General features: G+C 40.0%; 1 protein-coding gene across 2 annotated transcripts in view; it reads left to right on the top strand.

Annotated features, from left to right (window-relative positions):
• Positions 1-25875, top strand: part of CTNNA2 (catenin alpha 2) — a 512527-nt gene that overhangs the window by 109319 nt on the left and 377333 nt on the right. For both annotated transcript variants that reach the window (XM_051617316.1, XM_051617315.1), the window contains exons 4-5: positions 20550-20716; positions 25010-25129. In XM_051617316.1, the coding sequence (XP_051473276.1) occupies positions 20550-20716; positions 25010-25129 (287 nt within the window). The remainder of the gene's footprint in view (positions 1-20549; positions 20717-25009; positions 25130-25875) is intronic.

Genomic DNA, 25875 nt, shown 5'->3' with positions numbered 1-25875 from the left:
GGTGTCCTGGGACAGGACAAGGGGCAATGGGCACAAACTGGAGCACAGGAGGTTGAACCTGAATATGAGAAAATCCTTCTTTACTCTGAGGGTAACAGAGCCCTGGAACAAGCTGCCCAGGGAGGTTGTGGAGTCTCCATCCCTGGAGACATTCCAAACCCACCTGGACATGTTCCTGTGGGATCTACTCTAGGGCAGGGGGATTGGACTAGATGATCTCCAGAGGTCGTTTCCAGACCTTTCAAGGATTCTGTGATTCTGTGCATAATGAGCATATTCTCTGTTTTGCCAGTAGCATCTCTGCTGTTGGCAACATGCTTTTCTCAGTCTCTCTGATGCTTCACTCCAGTTCACCAGGAAGCTTTGAGTATGAAGGTCTGAAGTCTTGTATTCAGCAAGTCACTGAAGCTATGGTCTGAAACTCTTATCTTGATATTCAACAATATTCATCATCTATTCTGAATTGCTTGTTGCATTTGAAAGTGGCTTCAGATGTTATTTGTGTTTGCAGTGCTCATCCTAGAAATTACAGCATGCTAACTGTCGTTCCATGCAAGTACACTAATGCTAGCTCTTCCACACCCTTTTCAAATCCATTAATTATCTTTCAGCTCTCACAGAATTTAGCTTCTGAAAGACATTAATGCTGCTTTTCCGGAATGATTTAAAACACTTCCAATGAAAGCACAGACATTGTATGGAATCTCAAAGAATTGTTAACCAGATTAAGCAGTGTCAAGGGTTCCCAAATCCAGGCATGAGGCTGCTGCAGCTCCGTGGCCCCAGGTCCAAGCAGAAGCAAGGCTGAGCATATATTCCCAGTAGGGACATGCACAGAAACACACAAGTACAGGTCTATACATGTACATGTCATATACACATATGGACATGTGTCAGACACTTGGCTCTCCCTATTATATGAAACAACAACCTAGGTTGCCCAGAGAGGTGGTAGATGCCCCTGGAAACATTCAAGGTCAGGTTGGACAGGGCTCTGAGCAACCTGATCTAGTTGAAGATGTCGCTGCTCACTTTAGGGGGCCTGGACTAGATGAGCTTTATAGGTCCCTTCCAACTCAAACCATTCAGTGATTCTATGAAAAAAAAACACAGCAGCACCAAGTGTCTTATCCTAATCCTCTCTCTGGCTGATTAGGATTGAAGGTCTCTCAGTGGAAAATAGCAATATTTGTGTCTATAATGTAGATCCCTTCAGTAGCTGCATTTAGCTTCTCAGCCTGACCCATCACTGGGTCTGGGTTCCTGGTCTCCGCGGTGGCCCCACTCCCAAGGACACAGACACAAACACATGGAAGCAAATGTCTCAGTGGAGCTCCAGACTTTCTAGCAGCTGGAAATCAGAAAATCTGGGCCAAGGGGTGGCCAGACAAGTGCATTCACCAGCAATTTGTTTACCTCTGATTAGCCCCTGTTGTCCTTTTTTCCCTTCATTTTCCCATACTTGTTTCTCCCAAAAATCATCTTCATCCCTCCTTTTCCCCACCTTCATTTCCTCCCCTAAACATCTAATTTACAAGTCTCGTGCAGTCCTAAAATGTTTCTTTTCCCCTGCATCCCAGGATGAGTCCTGCATCCTTGAGCAGGAAGCTAAAAAGAGATAAAAATGCCACATATACAAGAGATTTTCTGTACATTTCCTTAATGGTTCAGTCACTTGGGAAGGTCTTGAACTGATGATGATGGTTATTGTCAAAGCCCATTGTCTAAGTGCCTGTACTTCTTCTCTGCACCATTTTCTAAAGATTTATTTCTCAAACATCCTTGGCTGGACCTTTTCTAGTGTTCATTTCACTTTTCAGTGCCTTCTTTAAGCTTCTGTTAGTTTGACTTTATGAAAGCAACTTACATTTCCCCGATATGTTTGTTACAAAAGGTAGTTCTGTCTGAAATATCACCCAAATATGACAGTCTGAGAGAGATTTTACAGAATCACAAAGATATATGTTTGAAAGATAATATAAATGAATGTGTTAGGTGACTTTTCCTTTTTCCTACTATATTGATATTGTCTTTCTTGAAGATTTTACTACTATCACGACTTCATAGCAGGGAAGAATGAAACCACATTAGAATGTCAGCTTCTGACAATTGTCAAAAATTAAATTATACTCACAAAGTTACAGAAATAGTGTTTCTTCCAGAAATTGAATTCTAAAATCAGATCCTAAGATTACTACTTGCTTCTTTAGAAGCAATATTCCTGTTAAGAAGCATTTTATTTGAGAAAGGATTGCAGGAATACACCACAATTGAAAAAGGAAAAAAGAATCTTTTCAAGGGATTGTAACTAGGGCATGTTCTGCAGTAAATATTTTACTCCACCACCCATGACAGTGGAGTATTAGTATGCATGAGATTTCTGAATTCAGGTCAAATTGAGAAAATAGTTTCACTAGGATCGAAAGAAAAAAAACCAAAAATCACAAAGTAAAGTCCTGCAAATTAGAAGGGGTGCCACAGGCAGCTTCTCTTGCCCTGCTCAGGCCTCCAGCAGTAATTGTAAAGCTGGGTGAGGCTTAGTCCACAGCCACAAATCCCCTGCAGTATTAACTGTACAGCCTTTTCAATTAAGTTTGGAGATAACTGCAACCAATGTTCTGCAAGAAGATTTTCTGGCATGCATGAAATCTGTATTTAAGTCCCCTCTGTGCATAATTCAATACAGAGATTTGAATTGAAGCCTCTGACCCCTCAGAAGAGCAGTGTTACCAGAATCTGTAGAGCACCGTGGGGTGAGCATCTCAGCCTCTGTGTTTGAAGCTGTTCTAATTGATGTGGTAGTAAAGCATCACCTGGATCACAGCTCTGTGCTTGAAATCACTGTTGGCTCATTGGGCAGAAATTCTGAACTAAATTTCTTTTTGTTCAACCCAACATTATAAAAAATAAAAAAAAAGAGAAAAGTTTGATTCACCCTTTGAACTGGAAAAGCAGTTCTTTTAGTTTGTCAGATCAAAAGTATTTGGAAGGAGATTTCTTTCAGGTTGGCAATGGAGTGACCTCAGATGACTCTGTGTAGGTGCCTTCTTAAACTTCCATCACCAGTGGTGGAAGCTTTTAACAGAGCAAAGGTAATATGAGTTCCCCAGCTCTCCAATGCAGCAATGAGCAGGGTTAGGGACACTGGGCGGGAGGGTGTGCTGGAGTGGTGCAGAGATGTTGTCTTGGAGATGTAATTCGGAAAGCAGTCCATCCAAGGGAGAAAGTCAAAGAGATAAGCTTGAGGTTTGGTCATTCTGCTTCAGTCACATTGCTTCAAATGAAGAGCTGGTGGATAATATGGGAAGGAGTGGACAAGCCAAACTTGACCCAAAGTGAATCATAGAATCCCAGGCTGGTTTAGGTTGGAAGGGACCTTCAAGATCATCTAGTTCCAACCCCCCAGCATGGGCAGGGACACCTCCCACCAGACCAGGCTGCTCCAAGCCCCATCCAACCTGCCCTTCAACACTGCCAGGGATGGGGCAGCCACAGCTTCTCTGGGCAACCTGGGCCACAGTCTCACCAACCTTACAAGACAAGTTTCCTTCTGCACAGCCGCCGTATCCTGTCCTGTTGCCTCCACCCCTCCAGTCCTTTCCCTCTCACTGCACTGAATGACAAAACCAGAATTTTCAGTCTTCCAAAAACCGTGGTGGAAAATGTCAAGTGTTATTTAGTAATGATTACATGGAAAAAAGTTGACTAACAAATGAATAAAAGTGTTTTTTGTTCTGTTGAGGAACTCTTGTAAGTGAGGTGGTAAAATACATTCGCAGTTTATAAAAGCAAGGTTTTGTTGTTGGATTTTTGTTGTTGTTGTTATTCTTTTTCAGAATGTAATTATAAATACTTCTGTAACAAGTGAGAACGTTGGGTTCTTATCCGTGTTACCAGGATTATTTCTGCTACTTACCCTGTCAAATTTAATGAGAAAGATATAAGCAGTCCTTGGAGCAATATATTTTATCTGGGATATACCCTCCTCGGCTCTCCTCCTTGCCTGAAGTCTGTTTCCTTCTGTGTTCTTCATTTTTGACTGCATTTTCCATGGCACTCATCCAGCTTTAAAAGCAGTTGTGAAGAAGCTTCATTCTCCCATCCAGATTATTCTTTAATTTTGGAGATGGTTTCAGAAATTGGTAGTTGATGGGAGAAGTAATAAAAATGACAGCGTGAAAATTTGGAAAACACCTTATAATGTCTGAGTCCTAAAAGGTGCTTTTGTCAATATATAAAAGACTCTAATTTATTGGCTGTTAATTTACCATTTTGAGCATGTCTTTGGAGTAAATTTTTCACACTATTGTGAGTAATACTTCAGAGTGTGAGGGAATATAAAATGTTGTGATCAAATAACACGAGTGCTTTCCTCTGAGAACTGTCAAATTTTAGTATTCTGATTGCTAGCAGGCTCATTTTCTCTCAGTTCTAGCCTCTTGATCAGAAACATATGCTTTCTAAACTAAGCCTGCAAGGTCTTATGTCTGCTGTTTTTATATGAAAACTGGAAAAGGAGACTATTCTGTAGTGCCTATGCAATTTAGATTTTTTTTTGTAACTACTGAAAATAAAAGTCTTGACTCTGCACTGATTTTGATTTGTGATGTTTGCAAATCTCATTCATCCATAATTGTTTCAAATTTGACTTTCAGAACTCTGCTTGGATTTTTTCTGTGTTTACTTTAATTGCAGATAATTCAGTTTATATCCTCTGTTGATATTCTTATGTGTTTTCTACGGTATCTGATGAAACATATGTTGTGTTTCTTCATAGAAATGTGTCAACTCCATCTTCCTTTCACCTGTTTCTTCTGGACCTTATGGTCTTAAGTTATTCTTTAATTTATTACTTGCATCATGCTATTATTTTATAGCTAACTTGCTAGATATGATTGTCCACAAACATGTGCCTGAATTAAGATACTGTGCAGTTAATATATATCCTACTGGCTGAAGCAGTTTCCATTTTCTCCTCTAATTTGTTTTTCATTGTGCTCCTTCCCTATTGCTTCTACATCTAAGAATTCTTTTTGTGCAGAAAAACCCTCTTTCTATTTGTCAGAGTCAGTATAGTTTGTAGAAAAAAATACTGTCAAGCATTAGGACTGTTCCTTATGGACATGGGCATCCAAGAATTATGTTGAGTTTATAGTATAAGATTGAAACAAAAAGAAGTAGGTAAAATTTTTTCATTAATACTGTATTCTGGGAAATTAAGAGAAAGTTTCAAAGTCAGAAGAATGAGATTCTGGAATAACCAAGACAGCAGTAACAGAGGCAGAAGGTGGTGGAGGAGTTGTGGGATAAATCTGTCTCTTGATGAGTATTGGAGGACTGTGTGCTATGATTGCAGGTGGTAGCAGGTAGTTAGACATGATCATCTAGGAATCTTCCAGTCCTGTGTTCCTGTCCTGGATGTAACATCATCTAGTTCAATGTAAGGGTTATACGTGGTGGCTACAAAGTCTCAGGTATCTCTTTCTCTCTCTGCACAGAAGCTCTTGTAGCTTTGAAAAATCCATGCATCAAGTGTAGTTCTATAAGGGGCTATGTTATATTAGCACCTGTGTGATGTATTTCTGACTGAAACTGGCAATGAAGTGTGAGGGTATTAAAATATTACTAAGTCAAGTTTGGATGAAAGATCATTGTAGTCTGTGAAAATTATTTTTTCATGTCATTCCCAAGTTTTGAAATATAGGCTTAGTTTTCATCTAGATTGATGCTTTGGGTGTGATTTCAGAAATCCTTGACAAGTTCCTTTATGGTATAAAAAATACTGTGTTGAGTCTCAAATATCAGTTACCATAAATTCTCTGTGTAGATTATGCGAACAGATAGTAGAGATGAAATAACATAATTATTTAAAGTGCTGTTGTACCTTCTGTCTTTTGCTCTTTGTAAACCTGCAAGTGCTCTTCTTTTTATTGTCTTTTATCTTTTCTTATTGTAGGCCTATACCACAGGCTTTCCCTGTGCTGGTGATCCTCCTTGGTCTGTTTTTCACCTTTCTCATACTATCTCATACTGGAGGATCTTTTGTAATTTTTGTATTTAAATTTTCCCTGTTCATTTTCTCTCTTGCTCACAAAACCCTGGATTGTCCAACATTAACATGCCTGTTCTCTTCCTCACAGTCAGGGTGTTGTGGGAAGGCTTTTTTACTTGCAGCAGTGTTTGTTTCCAACATTTTTAAGAATTCTGTTAGGAATATGCTCTGTGCCTCTGTGGTTTTCATAATCTGCCCATTTCCTTTATCTCAGGCTGATCAGAAGTCTGGGTGATCTCCAGGCAGTAATACCTCCTGGTGTATTAGTCTCCAGGGTATGGAGTGCCTGGAAGCGTGCTCTGTTCAGAGCCAAGTGGTTCCTGCATCTGCTGTTTCTGTCAAGTCATGCACAATTAGACACTGAGTGTAGGAAACATCATAAATTAGCAAGAGTATAAAGCAAGGCAATACTGACCCCTTAAAACAATCAATCTCACTGTCAGTCACAGAATTTTCACGGTTGGAAAAGATCTTTGAGATCACCAAGTCCAACCCTCAACCCAGAAAAAAGCCACCATGCCCACTAGACCATGTCCTGAAGTGCCACCTCACACTGCTTCTCATGAGTTGACATTAGTTACTTGCTGCTTCTTCTCTTTTCAGAGCTTGTTGGGAATTTTTTATACTTTTTTTTTTTTTTAAGAAAATGTGGCTTGCTGGTAAAGATCAACCCTTTGAAACTGAAGCTAATCTCAAAAAATATCAATTTCAACAAAACTTCATTTGGGATTTTTTTTTTAATGTGATAATAGAGAATGATAGAGCTGATTCTAATTAGGATTTTGAACTTAGCTCACAGTTAGTCACTAGGGCAGAGATATAATCTACCCACTGCCTTGCTTGGCTAGGAAGTGTTTATGGGCCTCTTCAAGCATCAGAATAAAAGTAATATCCCAAATCATTAACTCTGCCTCATGGCAAATGCCACAGTAGTTTTCTGGGCATTTCCTTTTCTTTCCCTGTTAGAAAGTTGTGCTTTCCATGTGTTGTTCCTTTCTATACTTGATACATTTCACTCAAATCTATTAATCTCAATTCTTATTACTGTTCATAAATTGTTATGCAAAACTCGACAAAATTATTAAATTCCAGACTTTAATTGCAAGGACATATGGGAATAGATTTTTCTTTGTCAGTTACATTTATTTTTGTCCCATTTTACAATATTAATTTTAATAATTTTACTGTGCACAGTTCACCAAAAAAGATGGCAACTTCTACCAATTGCCAGTGTAGTTATTTGAAAAGTTTTGTCTTGTTAATGTGACGAAATATTCTACTCATTTTGAATGTGCCTCTTGTCATACTTCTGCAGCTATCTGGTAAAGAAGAAAATGCTTCTTATGTAGAAGTCTCAAATTTTTTGAACATAGAATTTGTGGAAAAACTAGTAGTTGGGCATAGAAACAACAGGCTTTCTGCAGGGCTGAGTCACACACCTGACACAGTTTTAGCCAATAACCAAGTGACAGATGCTCTGTTATTTCCTCACTACCTAACTCAGGGGAAGATAAAAGGGAATAAGGGAGATACACTTTAAGGCTGAAAAAAACCCAAAACCTTAGGTTGGGTTTGGACTTGATGATCTTCAAGGTCCCTTCCAACCAGGATGATTTGATTTGATCTGATTCAATTTGGTTTGATTCGATTCTATTCTATGAATGATCTGCTCAGTTGAGTGGCAGAACTGGAGGAGAAAACGGAAAGGTGGAGAAGTATCAGGGAGTGTGAGAAGGAGATAGACTGATGGAGCCACACTCTGGGGCAAAGCCAGCCCCAGAGGGTCCTCAAGAAGCTGAGGATCCCCTCCCCTCCTGCCACGAGGAGGTGGAGGTGTTGAGTTGCTGGAGCATTTCCAGAGGAGAGCAACAAGGCTGGTGAAAGGTCTGGAGAATAAGTCCTATGAGGAGAGCCTGAGGGAACATCTATTGTTTAGTTTGAAGAAGAGGAGACAGATGGTAGACCTCATTGCTCTCTACAACTGCCGGAAAGGAGGTTGCAGGGAGGTGGGAGTTGGGCTGTTCTTCCAAGTAACAAGATAAGAGGAAATGGCCTGAAGCTGCACTAGGGGAGGTTTAGACTAGATGTTAGAAAGAATGTCTTTACTGAAAGAGTGGTTGGACAGTGGAACAGGCTGCCCAGGGAGCTGGTGGAGTCACCATCCCTGGAAGTATTTAAAAGAAATGCAGATACGGCGCTTAGTGACATGATTCAAGCACTGAACGGCTAGATGAGGTTGTGGTCGGGGGATTTAGGTTATGGTTGGACTCGATGATCTTCAAGGACCCTTCCAACCAGAATGGTTCTGTGATTCCCTCAGGCACCATTTTACACGGCGCCATTGGGGCCGCCTGACCCAGCTCCCCCCACAGGCCCCGCTGCCGCAGCCACGGGGCTTGGGGGGCTCAGGGCAGGGCGGCCAGAGACGGGTTTTGTCCTGGGCCTCTCACACCAGGGCAGCAGACCCGGGTCTTGCTGCATGGCAGAAATCTGTTCGGCTTCATCCTGACTGATGAAAGACAGTCCTGCCACTTGCTGTATCTGAACTACCCGAACAAGCACACCCGGATTTCCTTGGAAAAGTTGCTGTTGATTTCCCTCCTGGCTGGAGTGTGAGAGAAAACTAGCTTGTGTATGGCCTTGGACAATCCGGTTTATCAAGCCAGTGGACTGAAGCAAGGAGAGACCCAATTTAGCAAGACAGATGCTACTTAAAAAGAAACCTTTTTCTGGTCTTCTGTAGAACACTGAAGCTCAACTGCGTGACTTTTGCTGGGATACAAAGTAAGCTTCATTGTAATTCAGCTGAGCTTGAATTTTTACATTTCCTTCTGTGTTTCTTGCCATCTTAAGAGGTCCAGTCAGCACAAACCATAGTCTTAAACATCTAAAATGTTGATGTTCATTAGCTCTCCAGTTCAGTGAAGACTAATCAGTTCTTCAGTTGATCCCTGAAGGATGTTAAGCTGTGGAGTAGCTGAGAGCTGCAGACCAAGGGGGAGTAGAAATCACAGAATTTTTTGAGTTGGAAGCGACCTTAAAGATCATTGAGTTCCAACCCCCCTGCATGGGCAGGGACACCTCCCACTAGAACAGGCTGCTCAGAGCCCCATGCAACCTGCCCTTCAACACTTCCAGGGATGGGGCAGCCACAGCTTCTCTGGGCAACGTGGGACAGTGTCTCACCACCCTTACACTGAAGAATTTATGCCTTATCTCTAACCTAAATCTCTCTTCTTTCAGTTTACAACTGTTACCCCTTGTCCTCTCACTACAAGCCTCTGTAAAAAGTCCCTCCCCAGCTTTCCTGTAGCCCTTTCAGGTACTGGAAGGTAGCTATGAGTTCCCCCTGGAGCCTTCTCTTCTTCAGACTGAACAACCCCAACTCCCTCAGCCTGTCCTCATAACACAGATGCTCCAGCCCTCAGATCATTTTCGTGGCCCTTCTCTGGACACGTTCCAACAGGTCCACATCTTTCTTGTGCTGGGGGCACCAGAGCTGGACACAGTGTTCTAGGTGAGGTCTCACCAGGGCAGAGCAGAGGGGTAGAATCACCTCTCTCCATCTGCTGGCCACACTTCTTTTGATACAGCCCAGGATGCAGTTGGCCTTCTGGGCTGCAACAGCACATTGGTGCCTCACGTCCAGCTTTTGACCCACTGGTACCCCCAGGTCCTTTTCCACAGGGCTGCTCTCAAGTGTGACCTCCCCCAGCCTGTATTCATATCTTGGGTTACCTCGGCCCAGGTGCAGGACCCTGCACTTGGCCTTGTTGAACCTCATGAGGTTCACCTGGGTCCACTTCTCTAGCTTATCCAGGTCCCCCTGGATGGCATCCAATCCCTCTGGCATGTCAACCTCACCACCCAGCTTGGTGTCATCAGCAAACTTGCTGAAAGTGTTCTTAATAAGTAATATATTGTAATGTATGTCATGTATAAGAAAAGGTAATGTATTCCCACATCCAAAACAATTTACTTTTGAATTGAAATATAATTAATGTTTTATTGTACTTAAGTGTATCTGTGATGTTTCAAACACACTATTAATCTGACTATTAATTAGAAAAGTTCTTTCTAAAATGTAACATTTCTGAAACAACAGTTTTAGATCGCCATAGGTATGTGACTAAATACCTTAAATTTCTGTGTGCATGGTATTTTACTGTCCCTTTGGAAAGAAGCAGTTGGGTTAATTAAAAGTGTACTGTTTAATGGGCTATGAACTGAATGAGATGGTCTCTTGGATCTAAATGCAAATATTGAATCTAAAATACATACTAACTCTAAGGATATCAATTGTGCTTTAAAATACATAATGATTCATCTTCCATCACTTTATCTAAAGTGAGTTGAATTTAAATGAACTAGGTTGTCTGTATATACAATCAATTCCAGAGAGATGCAGCTCTAATAGCTGGAATGTAATGGGAAAAGATCAGGCTAGATCATATATGGCCTTTTCTGGCCTTGATATCTGTTAATATGATGAGACAGTGGTCATTATTCCACAGGCAGAGAATAAAAATCCCAACTGCAAGTGAAGGGGAAAATTACTTTAGAGGACATAGTAGCAGAGAATTAAAATAAAAAATTAAAAAATAATACAAAAAAAGTATTAGGGAAGGGGAGGTGAAGATCTAATAGCCATTTGTGTGAAGGTTTGAGAATTCTGAATAGCATTTTTAATGCATATTTATATTAAGTAAGCACACATCATTCTTCAGTATGAAAAGACTGCAAATTGCTTCCCAAATTTTAACAATTATTTATAAAATGTCCAAGTAGAGTTTACTACTGACATGAACTCATTTCAGTTATGGAGAATGGATTTTAAAGAACTGTAGGCACAATTTTAAGATAAGGGATAAATCATCAATGTTATTATTAAAATAAGAGGAATATAGACAGTGAGAAACCAACTGTCAAAGATCAGACTTGGTCCATCATTCCTGAATCAGAAGCTTAACTGTTGGCAAGCATCCTGGAAAGGACAGTATGTGGTTCTATTCTGTTTGGTGAGTTTAGACAAGTCCAGAGGGGAGAACATTGCAGATCTTTGAATCCTGAAGGGTTTGGTTTTGTTTATTTTAATAACACAACAGCATCTGTGAGGAAAATATAACAATCCTGCTTACATATTTTAACATAGCCTATTAGGAATTATGGGTTATTCAAATTTAGCATTTTAACATAATAGTATCATGAACACTGTTCTGTTTGGAATCTGTAACTCAGTTTGGGTCTATACGTTATTTGATTTTAGAACAGCTTCATAATAATGCTTTTGCTCTAATTACAAAGAGAGCACTCTAAAATTGTTTAATTAGGTCATGGTTCAGTTGTCACATCTTTCTAATCTTGGATATGTAGAACAAAGGACAAAAATCTAGAAAAGATGGATTAATTAGACCACAGCTTGCTTAATTTCTTCCATTTGAGATCTGCTTGATGGTACATACAATCAAGCTGTCATTGCTTCCTTAATTCTTTCCAGGTTCACAGAGTCTTGCCAGCAACCCCTCCTGATCAGACATGTTCTCTAGGTTGCTGCTTTGTGCCCATCATCTCACATATCTCAATAAACACTGTGAGGCTTTGGAAAAATGGCATTTCTTCAGTGTATTAACTGTTAGTACTGTAGGTGTGAACCTTCTCAAGCTGATGAGATTCTACAACCTAAATAATAACTTTGGACACATCTTCTAGGCATTGCTTGAGTACAGTAAAGTGGCTTGTTGTGTGGCTCGTATCAGAGTCACAGAGTCACAGAATGTCTGAGGTTGGAAGGGACCTCTGGAGGTCATCTGGTCTAATCATCCTGCTCAAGCAGGGTGACCTAGAGCTGGCTGCCTAGGACCATATCCAGATGGCTTTTGAATATCTCCGAGAATGGAGAGTCCACAGACTCTAAGGACATCTTGTGCCAGTGCTTAGTCGACCTCACACTCAAAAAGTGTCTCCTGATGTTCAGAGGGGCCCTCCTGTGTCTCAGTTTGTGCCCATTGCCCGCTGTCCTGTCACTGGGCACCACTGGGAAGAGCCTGGCTCTGTCCTCTTTGCACCCTCCTTCAGGTGTTTACAGACACTGATGAGACCCCCCTGAGCCTTGTCTTCTCCAGGCTGAGCAGTCCCAGCTCTCTCAGCCTTTCCTCAGAGCAGACGTGTCCCAGTCCCTTCATCATCTCCATGGCCCTTTGCTGGACTCTCTCCAGCATGTCCTTGTCTCTCTTGTACTGGGGAGCCCAGCATGGACACAGTGCTCCAGGTGTGGCCTCACCAGAGCTGAGCAGAGGGCAGGATCACCTCCCTCCACCTGCTGGCAATACTGCAAAGAATGCCAGTGGTGTCCTAAGTTGCATTAGGCAAAAAGATAAGAATTCTAAAAGGAATAAAAACCTTTCAGCCTCCTCCAAAATGGATCTAAGCACATGAAATGTTGTCCAGCTAGGAGTCCTAATTTCACATAAGCAGCAGTCCCACCAGTAATCAGTAGAATGCAGGAATTAAGCTGGATTTCAATTTTGAGGAGGTTTTTTGTGGATGAGTGGGGGTTAGTTGTTTTTTTTTTTTGTTGTTGTTGTTGTTTGGGTTGGGTTTTTTCTTTTATTTTCTTTTTATGAGAAGCATTTCCTAATATGACTAAGAGGTGATTTGTCCACTGAATGTTCTAGGTTTGTAGATCACTTTCTAACCCAACTAAGACTCCTCACTTACAAAAGGTAAATCCAATGCACACTTTTAATTTTTTTCTGAAGTGAGGTGCCAGAGAATTTAGTGTGTGGGTCTTAATGAGAAAATGACTGACAATCCTTGTCTAATGAAAAAGGTGCATGAATGGTGCAAGGGATCAGGTGAAGAGTTCCTCAGAGCTGCTAATGAGACCTCCTAGAAAACTGCAGGTCTTATCACAAGTGTTCCAGACACCTAATTGTTTCATAAAACTGCTGAAATGATTATAGGAATGGGTATGCTATGCAAAAAAGGGAGACTGAAGTACTGCCTTTAATCTGCCATGGCTCATTGCAAAAATGCACGAAGCAAAAAAGGGACAATAGGAAACAGACTGGAAGAAGAATAGTTGCTTAAATTGAAGGGTAAACGAGGCATGAGAAGAAATGGATATAAATTATCTATAAACATGGTCAGTATAGAATTAAAGTGCCTGTAATGAAAAAAAACCTGTCAGATTCTGGAGTTCAGGTTGGAATGAGTTTCCTACTTCCAATAGGATTAATTGGGGTTAAATGTCTGAGCTGTTTCTAAGATGGAAGCTTGATGAGTTTGTGAGTGCAATTATTACCATGTTCAGATTATTAATAATTATATTATGACATTCCTGTCTGCAGTGGCAAGGAAGCAGACCTGATGACTCAAGATGTCTGTGTTTCCTGCATTGACCTAATTTTCACTGGAAGCAATTAATATAGATTACAAAATAACTTGAAATTCATTTGGAAAGAAATGGATAACTGAAAGTAGGGTTGTTCTTTTTCCAGATAAAAAGCTATCTCTGAAAAATAATTTGACTAGCTGTAGCTCCAGCATTACCTTTGGCCTAAGAGTGGTTTGATACCATTGCTGTACAAGGATAAAAATGTTAATTGGCACCAAGATAGACAATCCTTCCTCCCTAGTAACAGCTGGAATTCTGGGTTATTAGGCTTTAAATTGTGAACTACTAGTTCTTTATACATTCTCAACAACCTTGGACTTCTATATATTACTACTTTTTTTTTTTTTTAATGTTCTTATTTTTTTATGTCTTGTTTAATACCTCTGCTTAATTATTTTAAAGAGGATTTATTTCACGTAACTTTAGCTTTTGACTGCAAAATAATTAATTAAAACTTTTTACATTGTTGTTTTTAACCTCCAAATATTATCCCCCTGCCCACCAGATTTCATTTTCAAATATATTTGCTAGTCATATCTCACTGGATACTCCTAGAATCATAGAACCATAGAATGATTTGGGTTGGAAGGGACCTCCCTGCATGGGCAGGGACACCTCCCACCAGACCAGGCTGCACAAGCCTCATCCAACCTGCCCTTGAACACCTCCAGGGATGGGGCAGCCACAACCTCCCTGGGCAGCCTGTTCCAGCACCTTCCTACCCTCACGTTGAAGAAGATAATTTTCCTGTTTACTTCCCTAGTGCCACTTGCCAATTACCAACTATTATTTTGGGTTTTTTTCATAGTTTAACATTTGTTTGAAGCTACAGACTGGTAATTTGGCAAAAAAACAGTAAAATCTTTTCAGCACCAAAATGTAAATGTCACAATTTGTAGGCATCTGATTGCAAAATCCAAACCCTGCTTTGGCTGCCATTTGATATAGCTGAAGTTCAGTACTTTCACATAGAAAAGTTGTGTTTCTGGATCCACAGAATCCTAGAATAGTTTGGGTTGGAAGGGACCTTTAAAGCTCATCTAAGTCCAGCCCACCTGCTGAGTAGGGACATCTTCAACTAGATCAGGCTGCTGATGCCCTGTGCAACCTGACCTGGAATGTTTCCATGGATGGATGCTCAGAATCATTTCCATCTCCTCTGTGTCTTAAGGTAGAGCTTAAATACCAGGCAGCCTTGCTGGGCTTTTCATGCCACTACACGTATCCCCTTGGGCTCCATCAGCTACATTTGCTCTAGGAGTGCACACTGGATCAAAGTTTCTGCAAAAAAGATGTGACAGTTGGTTTCCTTTAATAAATAACTGAAGGGAAGGTGATGACTTCCCAGTGAGATGTATCTACTTACCTGTATTTTGGATTGAATTCCCAGATTAGAACATTTTAATCTAACCCTTGCCTGTGGTGCTAGACTACAAGATGTTCTGTGGTCGCTCTAAGCCTCTCCTCTTACAGGGAATAGTTTGAGTCACTGACATCATCACCATCATCATCAATTAGAGGAAATTTCATTTCCAGTTTTAGCACACTCTGTGCCAAGCGTTGTTGATAAATGTTTCCAGTAACTGTTTGATTTAAGTGATGTGTCAGAAAAAAACTTCGTGGCCTCAGAGTTCCTTGCTCCTAGTTACAGTGATTTTTGGCACGTGGGCAGAATCCGTGGCAACACAAACATACAGCAAACCATGGTCCTCTTTTGCAGAAAGCTTGCTGTTTCTCTGTAGAGAACTGTGACTCCGTGATGGTGAGCAAGAGGACATTTAAGCATGTTTAGAACTTTGTTTTGTTGTCTCCTTATTTGCCAATAATTGTTTGTTCCTTGTCTCTTAAGAAATCTTTTGAGAGCTTGAGCAACCCTGTGGAAATCTAAGAAAAGTATGCAGCCTTAGAAATGAGCCATTTAAATTTTTCTACTGAAATTGGGTATTATCAGCTTATCAGCCAAGATATAATGCACACAAATTACAATAAGAACACACAGCCCTAGTGGTAATATAAGGAAAAGAATTCTGGTGGGAATTATTCACTTATGTCTTAAGTGTCTGCTCCACTATTTACATTGTCTTGTGGGAAGTCATGCCATCTGGGATTTTTTTTTTAATGTTGTTATAATGGTCTTAAAAGCAATGTACATATGCTTTGATTTCACATTAGAAGTACTTTCTTTCTGAGTGTCTACACTGGAGACAAACAGGTTTTTTATTTTTTAATAATATCCAAGTTGGGGTTAATATAAAATCTCATTTGAAATGCTGTTTATTTCTCTTTCAGCCTGATTTCCTAGGGAAAGGAGACTTGCATAATTATTCATCTGTTGTTGTCCAGTTTCAACCTATGTGAAAAAAGTAAACATAAATTAAATAGTGTTAAAAATCAGCAACTGGAAAGGGAACAAAACATTATATTCTCCTTCCCTTCTATCCTGCCCTCATAAGACCACATCTGGAGTATTGTGTCCAGTTCTTGGTTTCCCAGTTCAAGAGAGACAGGGATATACTGGAAAGAGTCCAACAGAGGCTACATGGATGATTAAGGGACTGGAACATCTGTCATATGAGGAAAGGCTGAGAGACCTGGGGCTCTTTAGACCTGAGAAAAGAAGACTAAGAAGGGATCTTATTAATGTCTATAAATATCTGAAGGGTAGATGTCAAGAAGGAGGGGACAATCTCTTTTCAGGGGTGCTTGTGACAGGACGAGGGGAAATGGCACCAAGCTACAACACAGGAAGTTCCACCTCAACATGAGGAGAATCTTCTTTACTGTGAGGGTGACAGAGCCCTGGGACAGGCTGCCCAGAGAGGTTATGGAGTCTCCTTCTCTGGAGACTTTCAAGACCCATCTGTACTTGTTCCTGTGTGATCTGCCCAGGTGTTCCTGGTTCAGCAGGGGGGTTGGACTCGATGATCTTCAGAGGTCCCTTCCAGCTCCTATGATTCTATGATTCTATGATATTCAGACTTTTTGTTCACACTAAAAGCTGGGCAAGTGCAATTCAACCTTGTCTTTGCCATTGACTGGCTGGTGGGGCAACACATGTGTAGAGTCCTGACAACTCAGAGCACATTCCAAATGGAAAGTGTCATGGAGAAAATACGATGGAGTGGGTTTTCAGGCATTATAGTAGCAAGATAGGTGAAAATTAGGTAGTTAAAAAGAAACGTATTAATTCAGCTGCACAGATGTTCTTTTTTATTGTATGAATAAATAAAATTGTGATTTATAACAAACTTACATATAGAAACTACTGAAAGTTTATGATGCATTTAGAGAATGCTAAGTATTAAAAAAGAGAAACTTACATGCAGAGGTTTCTTTGAGCAAAGGATAACAGCATAAAGAAAGATACTTCAGTAGCTTGTCTTAAGAAATGACTTTTTGCTTGGCATAGTCACAGCATTATTCCAGGTAATATGTCAATGGGATTATATTCCACAGCTGGACTGGTTTATTAGAAATGCTTGTAACAAGTCTACCCAGCAAAACACATGACATTTTGGAGATACCCAAGCTGGTCTGAAGTTAGTAAAGCTGCATAAGAGCAGGGCAGCCCTGTGCAGTTGCAGCAGCTTGGGTCTGGAGTGGTCAGCATGGTGCAGTCTAACCCAATTAGAGCTCTGAGCAAGACTCATCAGCTGGTACATGACAGTGTGCAGACACAGCTACATTGCTTCTGCCCATGGGAACTCAGCTTTAGCTGTTTCTGCAGTGCCTGTTTTCCATAGCCTTTTCAAGTCCTTGAAAACACACAAGTGTTTTTCTCCTGGATTGGATTAAGCATCATCTCTGAATTTCTTTTCTTTTTTTTTTTTTCTTTTATTTTTTTTCTTCTTAATGCTTAATTTTTCTCCCATTTCTTGAATTTGAAGGGAGATTATGCATTTTCACTTCATTATTTTTCAGTAGACAACGTTAAGAAGTTAGGTGGTGTAATCACCCATTTCCTACAAGGATGAAGGTGATAGCAAGTGATGCATCTTTTTCCTGTTGCTTAGAATAACATTCTGTTACTTCACAGCAATTTTTAAGATTGTGGTGTACTCAAAAACATTCCAATAACCATTTTGAATCACCCAGTTTTTCTGGGGGCCTCAGTATTTTATATAAAGTTTGCTTCTAGATTCTAGTTGATTCATTCTTGATATTCTTATCAAAATTAGGATTCACTTCTGATGTTCTAATAATGCTTGCAGTGTAGTTATTAGGATAAATATTTAGATTTTAGTTTTAATGACAGGTCCAGGTTCTTCTTCCTCCATCTAGAACCATATTATTTTGCAAGTAACTTTTGAAATACAAATACATTATTGTCTTTTCCTAGTGATCAGTGAAAAGACTATTTTTGTTTGTGTCTGGGATTGTTTCAGAAAATTATGGGCTGATATATATTCTACATTTCTGTGTGATCCATGTGCTGTATTATTACTTTTCTGGTGGCTACAGAAAAAGACATCATCTATGGCAGATGTTGTACGTGAGTCATATATGAAAGGAAAATACACGTGCCATTTTTTTATCAATTACCACTGCATTAAACCATGAGTTTATTTGACTTCCAGTTGTGTGCTGTTCATTCTTCATTCACTGAGTCCTTCTTAAATATCAGAATTTACCTGATCTCATCATGACGTTAGCCACATTTCTGTGTAACTTAATGTAATGTTTACCTTTTTGGTCGAGTTCCATGTTCTGTATTGGCTTAAATTAGATTATCAAGTCTCTGAAAGATGGTTATGATTTTTAACAAAACCTTTTATGCCCAGTTATGTGACTTGTTCTGTGCTGTAAATAAGGGGGCGAAAAATTTCCAACTTTCTGATTTCAAGGCTTTGCCACTGACATCTTGCCTGCTTCTCTGAATGCCTTGCACTGGCCTTGGATCATGCTTCTTTCCAATCACATATTTTCTTCAGCTTCTTCTCCTCCCTTTCTGACTGTATTCCAACCTAGTCTCAATCTTACTCCTTCAAAAGCACTATTTTCTTTATTGGCTGAAAACTGTTCGATCTCAGCTTTACAGGAAGAGCTCAGGCCCTTTCAGTGCTGGGAGAATTAAGTACTGTTTATTCTTTCTGAATGCTTCCATCTGCTAAAAATGTAGTAAAGTTCATCCTTAAGAATCTTGAGCTAGTTACCAAGTACCATGTTAAATAAGACACTTGTTGCTGGAATTAAACAGGAATAATGTGTCCAGGCACCTGCATGTGTAATTTCTTACACAAAAGAGTGTTTTGCTTTTGCCACCAAGAGGCAGCAATAGGGATGGATATCCAGGCAGTGTAGAATGGTGAATAAGTAGGGCAAGTAGAGGAGACTGGGCAGTAAAATCATAGCAGTGACGGTCAGAAAGGGAATCGTGAGGTTCAACAAGGCCAAGTGCTGGGTCCTGCAGTTGGGTCACAACAACCCCAGGCAACACTCCAGGCTTCAGGCAGAGTGGCTGGAAAGTGCCCAGAGGAAAAGGACCTGGGGATGTTAGTTGACAGCAGCCAAATATGAGCCAGTGTGTGCCCAGGTGGCCAAGAAGGCGACCAACATTCTGGGTTGTGTCAGCAATAGTTCGTCCATCAGGACCGGGGAAGTGATCTTAGACCTGTGCTCAGCACTGGTGAGGCTGCACCTTAAATCCTGGGGTCAGTTTTGGGCTCCTCACTGAAAGAAGGACATTGAGGGGCTGGAATGTGTCCAGAGAAGGACAATGAAGCTGGGGAAGAATCAGGAGCATAAGTCTTATGAGGAATGTTTGAGAGAAGTGGGGGTGTTCAGCCTGGAGAAAAGGAAGCTGAGGGGAGACCTTCTCGCTCTGCAACTGCCTGAAAGGAGGTTGGAGTGAGGGGAGGTTTGGTCTCTTCTCCCCAGTAGCAAGTATATAGGACACGAGGAAATGGGCTCAGGTTGTACCAGGGGAGGTTTAGATTGGATATGAGGAACAACTTCACCAAAAATTTTGTCAGGTCCTGGCACAGGCTGCCCAGAGCAGTGGTGGAGTCCCCATCACTGAAGGGATTTAAAATACTTTTAGATATGGCACTTAGGGACATGGTTTAGTTTACAGTATTAGATGAGTACCTCTACTCTGTGATCCTTGAAGGTCTTTTCCAATATAGGTGATTATACAATTGGGGGGAAAAAAATATTTTAAAAAATCTTTCATAATATTGATAGCTCTTCTAGGTGGAGGAACCTGAGCAAGAAGGTGAGCAGGAGTGAAGGAGAAGGATGTATCATAGAATCATAGAATCTGATGAAGTTGGAAGGGACCCATCAGGATCATCGAGTCCAACTCCTGTCCCTGTGTAGGGCACCCCAAGAATCACACCATGTGCCTGAGAGCATCATCCAAACGCTTCTTGAACCCAGGCAGGCTTGGTGCTGGGACCACTGCCCTGGGGAGCTGGTTCCAGTGCTCGACCACCCTCTGGGTGAAAAACCTTTTCCTGATATCCAACCTAAACCTCCCCCGATTCAGCTTCCTGCCCTTTCCCTGAGTCCTGTCACTGGTCACAGGAGTGAAGAGATCAGGACCTGCCCCATCTCTTCCCCTTTCTTGGCTTGAGCCCTGGTCACCCAAAAGGCAGCATCTTCTAGGCAGAGACAGTAGAGAAATTCCCTTGTAAATGAATTCTTTGTCTTGCTATAGAGAAATTCCCCTTTAAAGACTGTCAGTTCTGTAGATGGAAGGCAGAATTGTGGAGAGATGTGTTTGGGTTTATATGGTGGGGTGCTCTGTCCTGTCCTCCTACCAGTGCAGGGAAGTTGTGTATTTCTCTAACACACACTGCTGTTTTTCTTATGTTGTGCTGGTTGCTGCTTAGTGTTTTGGTTTCCTTTTGCATTTTTCCAAGTGGCTGCTCTAGAAGAACAGGTTGGGAATAAAGAAGAAAAGGCAGAGAGAGAGTGTTGAGGCAGTTCCTGTATGTCTTAAAAAATATTTTCCTCAGGCAATTCATCATTAAATAACTAAGCCATTATTTTTTTATTTTTTTTTTTCCTCACAGCGGTTGGTTTATTTAGTGAGTTGTTTATACTTTGTGGAAGAAGTGTAAAACCTGTCTTTAATGCCATTTGTTGTTACAATTCTAGGAGAAACCATGCGAATCGCCTCTTCCGAGTTCGCTGACGACCCCTGCTCCTCGGTGAAACGGGGCACCATGGTGCGGGCTGCTCGGGCCCTGCTTTCTGCTGTCACCCGCCTGCTCATCCTGGCTGATATGGCTGATGTCATGAGGCTTCTGTCACACCTGAAAATTGTATGCATTTTAACTTGGTGTATTGGTTTTGCATCTATCGTGTGTAGAAAACTAGGGAACAAATCAGTAATGGTTGTCGCTGTTCACGTTTCTTGCTGTTTCACTCAGTGCTGATAAAGAGGCAGGAGATAACACATTTCTACAGTAGCCTCATTCATGTTCTGATTTTGCAGAAATTAGGCTTTGGAGACTTAAAGTAAAAATTCTCAAACGTCTTCAGTGACTTGGACTAGTGCTGTTGTTAATCGTTTCCTCAGCTCACCTTGCATCTTATGCCAGCGGTTTGCCAACTCAGTACTTGTAAAGTATTGCTATCTTGTGGCAGAGTTTAGGTACTGCAGTGTTTTTCTCTGCGTTTTTCTCAGCAGATTGAATCTTTAGTTTGGAGTGAGACAGTAGTAAAAGTGTCTAATCAATCATCAAAGAGGAATAACAGAATAAAGAGGAATTAAAAATTGCCATTTTGGTATCGATTCATTTTGGCTGCCATCATTCATGTTTTTTATGCAAGAATATTAAAAGACTTTGCAGTCGAAACTAGGAAATTTAATTTTTATTTTTGCTAGCTATTGGAATATTTCTCTTTTATTGCATAAACAAAATGAAGCAAAATAAATTTTTGCAGAAACTCGTATACAGAATATATAAAGCCTGCAAAGTCCCTGTGTGAGTTTAGCTGTCAAAAACATATCACATCTTTTCTTTTTAATTTTCTTTCTCTTTTTTTAATTTGTCTTTTTAACAGTGTACCTATACAACAATACTATGCTCTGGACAAACAATTAGAACCTTTCAGCTTGCAAACTGTGCAGAGAAGCTAAATAGTTTGAAAGCAGTTTTCATCATGGAAAAGGCAGAATTTTCTGTGCAGCTTCTAGTGAGATCTGCTGTCATGAGCAGAGAGCTGCTCTCGTAGTTGTCAGCATGTGGCTCTGATTATCTGTGGTGTAGGCATTGTCTATCTTGAATATGCTTTTAAATTTTCCCTTCTATAATACTCCATGCCACTGTAAGTCAAGTAATCCTTTGATTGGGAGACTTAACACTTTAATATTATAAACAATAGATTTTTCTAAACATTATGATTAAAATTCAGATTCAAGCTCTTTCGTAGATGGTGAGAAATACTGTTCTCACATCTGAGAGCTCTTCCTTCCATTAGAGCAGTGTACTGTGGTACAGACTTCCAACACTGTTTTGGAAGTGGGTGTATTTACTTGCCCTTGATTTGCAAGGGCAATGTGTGGCAACATGGTTTGTAATCTCAGCATTTGTGAGATGCTATTATGAATCTTGTTATGAAGCCAGACATCCCTGGTTGCTTTTAGCAAAATTCAACTTAAGTACTTTAAATTTGATATTTTTTATTTTAAGGTTAAAAAGGGTAATTTATCACTGCACGATATTTATCTTACCATTTTATACAGCACCTAGTTTTAGATTAATAAAAATTCAATTACTAGGAAAAAAAAAAAAAAGTGTTTATATTTTACAAAACTGGTGAAAGAACAGCTCTTGTAAGACTCAGAGGTAACGTTCAAAGACTGGTGTAAGTTAACCATAAAATTAATAAACTGAAATCACTCTGTGTGTTAAAGTTACCAAGCTTGATTTATACTGAAATGTACTGTAATCAGTCTTCAGTGAAAGCATGTCAAAGGAGTGAGTTATGCTTTAGACTTTAGAGTGCATTTTAATTAATGTTTTAGAGCAAATATATGCAGATTCTTTCTGGAAGGACACTTGGTCATTTCTTTCAGGATATCTTCTGCATTACTTAAATTAGTAGTAATGCTTATTGCAGTGAACCTTGTGTAACACTCATAAAATAGCATATACTAATACAGTATGTGATCATGCATATGCAGAGTTATGGGTCTATTTTTATTAATTGCATTATAGTTAATTAGAGGAACACATCTGTACGATTGAGTCAGATCTTGTTCTGTTGAGGATGGGGAACTTGCTTCAACATGAATTTGTGAAAGAAATTACAATTTAAAAAAGGGTTTGTGCTCATGTTCTCTCTAATATTTTCCATGACCACTTTCTTAATTTTGGAATTTCACAGGCTTGTGATCAGCATCATTTGAAATCTGATTATCAGAGTGGAATCTGTAACAATTTCTCCAGCAATGTTATTTAATAGGGAGCTGCAGGCCTTACAGAAATGTGGATCAGTTTGTCATGCCTGTGCTTCTCATTGTAAACACCTTGAAGTTTCAGGTAGTTTAGTATAAGCACTTCTTGATCTGAAAGAAAGATATTCATATTTTGCTGGGAAACCTGCAAGAATAACTTAGTTAATATAATGATGCTTTTATGATTTGTGCATGTTGGTTAAAAAAGGTCAGTTTAAGAGTAAATGGAAAGGTAATTTCTAGAATAAGGTGAAGCTTGTGACTCTCAGTATGTAATTTCCAACATAATAGCTATGGATTTATGTCCTTGAATCATACATTTTCCTTTAAAAATGTAATTTGTAATGTAGAACTACCATGTGTGGATATTCTTCCATCCGCAGTAAGTAAGTAAAAACTCACAATAAAAATATCCTCTCTTGCTGGTAGGAAGGTAAAGTTAGAGTAGCACAGATATTAAAAAGGCAGGTTCTGCACAAAATTGTGCCTTTCCAAATTCATTGGTCTCCAGCTACTGCTGGATTCCCAGTGCTGGTTGGAGAGTGAGCTGCCAGGCTCTGCTCTTGCGCAGGGACACGTCCCCATTGGAATCGGCTGTTTCTCTTCAAGGGGAAAATTGGTCTGTTGTAGGAAGCTTCTGCACATTCCTGTGAATTGAAGCAATAGCTTTTAGAAAGAGGGATGAATAGAAGCTTTTCAGTTCTCAATCTGTCTGCTTGATACTGGGTTTTCATGTGGTGAGGGAGAGAAATACAATTTTGATTTTTTTACCAGGTCAGAGGAAACTTTCCTTTGCTTATTGTATGAAAGAAGTATTTTATTCCTTTGGATATTTTTCTTGCTATATTAGAGGTAAAATTTCACAATAGATTTGGTAGATTAACTTGTTGGTATTACTGGGTTTTTATATCTTGGCCTGATAGCTACAGCAGGCCAAGTAACTGCAGGAATATTTTCTAAGGTAGATTCTTTTCCCAATTTTAATGTACCTGAAAAAGGAAAGCTGAGAGCTGAGGAAAAAGAAATAGTAATATATTCTGGGTTGAATCTGTTGCTGCTTCATTTATTTCACAAAGATTCAGTATTTTGTATATGTTGGGATAAATTTAAAATGTAACATCAGGAAAAACTTCTTTCCTGTGAGAGTGACAGAGCCCTGGGACAGGCTGCCCAGAGAGGCTGTGGAGTCTCCTTCTCTGGAGATATTCAAAACCCACCTGGACACGTTCCTGTGTGATGTGCTCTGGGTCATCCTGCTCTGGCGGGGGGGTTGGACCAGATGATCTTTCCAGGTCCTTTCCAACCCCTAAGATTCTGTGATTCTGTAATTATAGGTTTGAGTTTTAACAGATATGTCTTGTCCAGAATTAATAACTTCCATTTGTTTTCCCATAAAGCCTGTACCACAGGCCTGTACCATTCTGATCACGGAATCACAGAATGGTTGGGGTTGGAAAGAACCTCGAAAGATCATCTAGTCCAACCCCCCCTACCAGAGCAGGATGTCCTAGGGCAGGTCACACAGGAACGCATCCAGGCGGGTTTTGAATGTCTCCAGAGGAGACTCCATAACCTCTCTGGGCAGCTTGTTCCACTGTTCTGTCCCCCTCACAGTGAAAAAGGTTTTCCTCATGTTTACGTGGAACCTCCTGTGTTCCAGTTTGCATCCATTGCCCCTTGTCCTATCACTGGACATCATTGAACAAAGTCTGGCTCTGTCCTCCTGACACTTACCCTTAAGGTATTTGTAAACACTGATGAGGTCACCCCTCAGTCTCCTCTTCTCCAAGCTAAAGAGACCCAGCTCCCTCATCTTTCCTTAAGAATATGTTAATCTATTTTGTTTTAGACCCCACAGATTTTAAACTTTTCATCTGATAAGTGTGAGTGGGGAAATGAATGCCTTTTATATTAGTTTTACATGATACCAAAGTACAGTAAATAGACAGTAATGCAGAATGACAGTCAGGCAGATTCTCCATTAAGAAACCTAATTAAAGTTTGTGGGACCATCATAGGCCCCTGTACAGTGATGGACGTTAAAGCCAAATTGTGTCTATATAACAGAGAGTATTGGGTAGATTATTTATAGGCTTTATCAAAGAGTGCACCCAGATTGAAATTCTAACACAACTGATATGTTCTCTTCTAGGTAGAGGAAGCACTAGAAGCAGTGAAGAATGCAACAAATGAGCAAGATTTAGCAAATCGCTTTAAAGAATTTGGAAAGGAGATGGTCAAACTGAACTATGTCGCTGCTCGGCGGCAGCAGGTGAGTGCGTTTGGAAGCAGTGGTTGAGAAAGTAAGTATTGGTTCTAAAGATCTGGTATTTTATGTTCAATTCTGGTTCAAAATGTACTGTAAGTAAGTGCTGTGTCGTGGCCTATAATTTAATCACATTGATTTTTTTTTTTTTGAATGGGATGAAGTTTTTTTAAAAAAATGCAATTTCTTTAAGAATATGTTCCAAGTGGCTTCAGTTAATAACAGAATGAAGAGTGAAAAGGCAAGTGATTCAGGAAGTTGAGTTTTCATTTGATGATTATTCCCATTTAATTCTAACCTAAGCTGATTTGAGGTCACTCTGAGAGCTGCTAAAGCAGGAGCTCTTTGGTAGTCTGGTATAATTCAAATTCAGGAGCAACAGAAATCTACTTTGTGCTTGAAAACTCTCATTATTAATTTTCACATACTTAAAAAAAAGAAAGTACTTCATTCATTCATTACTAAGGCCCATGGAAAAAAGACCAGAAAGTCACTATAACATTTATTCAATGCCTGCAATTATACAACTTTACAATAGAAGTAAACTTCCTGCTTTCTAATTGTTTTGTTTTAAGAGTCCAGACAGTGCTTTCACAGTGGAGTTGTATAAGATTTCTGCACAATCCATTGTACTGGAATACCACCAATCATTCAGGGGTGTAGTCTTTGTATAGCACAGCACACCAGATTTAGAAAGCTGGCTTTCCATATTTGTCCTTCTGTTTCTTTATTTTTTTGCATTACAGTCATCA

This window comes from Apus apus, chromosome 4, assembly GCF_020740795.1.
Source record: "Apus apus isolate bApuApu2 chromosome 4, bApuApu2.pri.cur, whole genome shotgun sequence".
NCBI classification, from domain to species: Eukaryota; Metazoa; Chordata; class Aves; order Apodiformes; family Apodidae; genus Apus; species Apus apus.
This window is presented reverse-complemented; position numbering and strand designations above follow the sequence as displayed.